The sequence below is a fragment of the Belonocnema kinseyi genome, chromosome 9 (assembly GCF_010883055.1).
Source record: "Belonocnema kinseyi isolate 2016_QV_RU_SX_M_011 chromosome 9, B_treatae_v1, whole genome shotgun sequence".
Classification (NCBI taxonomy): domain Eukaryota; kingdom Metazoa; phylum Arthropoda; class Insecta; order Hymenoptera; family Cynipidae; genus Belonocnema; species Belonocnema kinseyi.
This window is the reverse complement of record NC_046665.1, coordinates 47,902,193-47,906,588: the sequence shown is the minus strand read 5'-3', so window position 1 is coordinate 47,906,588 and position 4,396 is coordinate 47,902,193. Positions and strand designations below refer to the sequence as shown.

The following is a 4,396-nucleotide window of genomic DNA, read 5'->3' as shown; positions in this document are numbered from 1 at the left end:
CCCACTCTGACGCCCCGTACCGCATCTACGTTTATAATATCTTTGACATAGGAAATAAGGGACTAGGCATGCCATTGCGGGGTGATGCAATGAGGGGGGAGGTCCGCCACCTTTTAACGTCCCGCGACAAACATTGCAGCGCCCACATGTTTATATTTTCATGCATAGTTTGTCGGAAAAACTGCTCGTGCGCATAATCAAATGGCACATCGTAAAATGGCGGCTCTCCCCACTCATGGAATTCTCTCCCCTCTCGTGGATTCAACGCCGCTCGCCCAAGTTAGGATGGCATGCCTAGTCCCGTGTTTCCTATGTCCATGGAATACTCAATACAGCATATACGCAGATTTTACGTAATGAATGGGCTTTCAAAACAAATTAAGCGCGATAGAAAATTAATTCATTCACCGGGGAGAATAATCACATTTTATATAATGTATTAAATTATAATATAATGACTTCATTAACTTATCACTTATATAAACTAGAATGAAAGGTAATTTATTTCACTTGTTCTGTGTAATTTTAGAAATAATATTTAAATTAGCATGGATTAAACAAAATTGTTATTGATATTAAAACAAATGGTTTTACACAATTGAATGTTAAATAAACAGAAAAAATTCCATTAATTATATCTGAAAATGAGCTGGAAAAAATCATTTTTTACTATAAGCATCTTTAGTTAAAATATTTTCATTACTGATGCTCTGTAACTTTTGCAAAGTATGTCGAGAAAAATTGTACTGATCGAACTTAGATTTTGTTTCTTCTTGGCTAGCTGATAAGCGTTAGGTCTGGGTCAGGCCAGACCTTGCAGACTCCGCGGTCTAGATAAGGTCAGACCTGAGCCAGATCAGATCGTCCAGACTAGACAGTCTAGATAAATCCAGACCTGTAACCAGACTGCCAGAAAATTTTTCCACACAGGAAAGTGCCTTACTTAATTTTTAAGTAAATGACGCTTACTGCTTTTTATACGCATACAGCCTATTTACTAAAGTATCAGTTATTATTGGATAGACAAATATAATAACTACTAGCAATTAGTTGTCAATTTCTGTCAAAACTTATTTATTTATTCCATCATGAATAGCCTATGGAGTAATACAAGATTATCCTTTTTTCGAAACTGTATTTTGTATTCTCCGAAGGTGCTGCAATCGCTGAACTGTGAACAATAATTATTAACTAAAAAAAACTTTTTCCCCTTTAAATAGAGCCAGGAAAAGCTTATATAAATTCATAAATAAAAAACAAATATAAGTGCTAGAAGTAAAACGTTAAGAGTCGGTTATATCAAACAATATGTTTCAGAGGAAGAATCATTATTTTCTTAAGTTACCGAATGCAGGCTTTGAATTTTTTTCAACACTTAAGCAAATGAAATTATCTATTTTTATCACTTTTTAAAGCTTCTAAAGTTAGATTTGGAAAATACCTATACTTTTAATAATAGATTGATCCGAAGCAAAAAACCTTGAATATTTTGAAATTTCTTTCGGAATTTATTTTTCGATTTATCCTATGCTAATCCAACATTATCTCTGCCGAGAATTTAATTGTTCCTATTTAGTGTCAATTAGTCCATTTATTTTTGTACAAGAAATTCAATTTTTCAAACTTCCTCAGCCTTGCTGGAATATATTTCTGGATTATTGCTTTACTGCTTAAAAGCATTTGTTGAATGAATCTGAATATTTTATAAAAACACTTTCTATTATTTCTTACAGAATTAAGTTCACAGATGTTCAAGCGGGGGCAGGGGCGGAGGCAGTTGACCAAGGAGAAAAAACCTGCATATCCTCCTGTTCGTTATTACCTAGATAAATCCAGTAAGCTGCAAGTATTAGAGGGATATGTTGAGTTTGGGATATCTAACGGTATCATTTTAGGGGCAATCATAAGTGAGTCACTTCGTCCAATATACTCGGATGATCCTGAAGAAGGAAGGATTTTGGTACTCTTGAAAAACTACAAGACTTTACGAGCAGGCTCAACTACTCTAGAAGATGAGGCAACGGCTCTGCCTACTAAGACTGTGAAAATTAAACTGCCCTTCCTTCCTAAAAAATTTGAATCTCCAGGCCAAAGCCCTGTTGTATCTGAAGGTAAACCAGGGTAGCGGATATCAAGATCATGGGCGTCAATTTTACGGACCTGAACATCCAGGTTTTCAATATGCAGAATAATATCAAGGTCATGGATCTCCAGGTTGTTAAGAATAGATATAAGAATACGAAACTTCTTCTGCTTGCTTGTGGCTTCTTGTTAAGCAAATGGACAGAGCTAAAGGATACCAAGCTAGTGCAAACATAAATGAGCCTTTATTCTTCCGATGTGCGGGAAGAATATTTTCGTTTTAAAAACCAAGATCGAGGGGGAGAGTACTTTGTCACAAGATAGTGAAAGGCAGACTAAATACACAACTTGACATACACACATGAAAATTGATGTATAATTTATAATATGTATAAAATATTATTATATTTTAAAATGAATACCTTAATTTTTCAACATTTGACCTAGTGATTTATTTATTGCAGTTTCAAAAGCGAAAACTATTGGAAATTGTTTTTTATATAAGATAAACGGCACAAAAGGAAATTCTACAGTATTGAACCTAAATTTAGCAATAAAAATATTATGCAGGAATTGAGGCGATAGAACTATTTTCGCAAGCTTAAAACTATACTAGTTTCTTGTAGATAAAGGTGCACCAACTCAGCCTCCGAGCAAACTTAACCTGCTCTCCCCTAAAGTGGTATTAAAATTTTTATTTATTCTGAATTCAATTTCTTAAACTTTATATATATATATATAATTAATAATTTGTCATAACTACAACCGCAGGATTTCGCCGGGAGCGGGTGCTAATCTGAAAAATTGCATCCGCTCCCAGCCAAATCGCGGTAAAAGTTCAGCCACAACCACATCTCACGACCGTGAGATAAGTGTTTGCAGCCTGTAACGGAATCAATACGACGACCCAGCAAAAGCCTTTTGCACCCTAAAAACACGGAGCGACCCAAGGACTACCGCCTTCTGCATGTTTCCGCAAGTGTTTTAGCATATTGTTGACACCCAGGGATGCTTTTTAGGCCATTAGCGAGTGAAAGCTTGGCACCTCCAAGAGTGCCGATGATAAGGACGATTAGTTTAACAAAATATTCCGAGTACAATCGTTGCAACTCCCTTATAAGGTCTTGATACCTCTCTTTCTTTTCATTCTCCTTGGCTATGATGTTTTTGTCAGCTGGTGCCGAAAATTCGATAACGAACATGGTTCGCTTCTCGAAGTCAAGAAGAACCATGTCAGGACTCGAGTTAGCAACAGACACAATTACCGAGAATATAAAGTTCCAGTATATGCGGCACTTCCCATTCTCGACAATTAACTGGATTTCCCTAGGAGCATTTAGAGGAGCGATATTAAGGTTAATGCCGTATGAGTGCCAGAGATGGTAATAAACCACTCCTAGCACCGCATTGTGACTTTGAATGTAGGTCGTTCCCGCATGAGTTGGACAACTAGATAGTATGTGAGCTAAATGCTCGGGGTGTGCATGGCACGCCCTTCAGCTATCATTAGGAATGCCTTGGCTCAAAATATGGCGACGGTATTTTAGGATGGAAATGACACCGTCTTGGCATGCCAAAATGAAACCCTCCGTACCAAACTTCAATCCGGGCGATTTAAGAAAAGCAAACGTTAGCTCACAAGACATTAACTGACCCTTCACATTTCTGTGGAAGATACCGTGCATCCTCTTATCGAGAAACGCTCCTATACCCACTTCTTCGTGATTCCTGACCATTTTAAGAAGAAGGTCTCTTCCATTTGCAACTCTATGTGCTGTACCCAGAATAATCCTGTTGTAAAGGCATTCAAGACTCAATATTCTGCGACCACATTGACGGCGTGAGATGTACAGTCACGGAACGAAAGACTTAAGATGCATGCTTTTGTTCATGTGCATAACCTTTCTGGTCCCGACATCAAGGGATCTGAGCTCGTTCTTCGTCCATGGAACTACTCCAAATGAATAGATCACTACCGGGACGGCAAGCATGTTCGTTGCAGATACTTTGTTTCTCGCCGACAGTTCGGAAGACCAAATCTGCCGGATGAGACGTTTCTATCTGCTTCGGAGAGTATCCTTTATAGATGTCACATCCTGAATGCGGCTCTGTGGCACGCCCAGGTATGTATAAGTCTCTCCAGCGCAAAGGTGACGTATAGCGCTTCTATCAACGAGCTCAGGATCTTCAGAGATGCCATTCAGTTTTCCTCGCTTCAAATAAACCTGGGCGCATTTGTCTATCCCAAATTCTATTCCAATTTTCTTAGTATATCGTTCGACAATCTCTAGAGCTAAATGTAGTTGCTCTTTGT

The 4,396-nt window shown here is 37.9% G+C and overlaps 1 protein-coding gene across 1 annotated transcript in view; it reads left to right on the top strand.

Moving 5' to 3' along the window:
- LOC117180304 overlaps window positions 1-2,416 on the top strand; it is a 22,667-nt gene extending 20,251 nt beyond the window's left edge. Inside the window, exon 2 of the mRNA XM_033372728.1 lies at window positions 1,734-2,416. Within this exon, the coding sequence (XP_033228619.1) occupies window positions 1,734-2,125 (392 nt within the window). The 3' untranslated portion in view covers window positions 2,126-2,416. The remainder of the gene's footprint in view (window positions 1-1,733) is intronic.
- The last annotated feature ends 1,980 nt before the right edge of the window (window positions 2,417-4,396 follow it).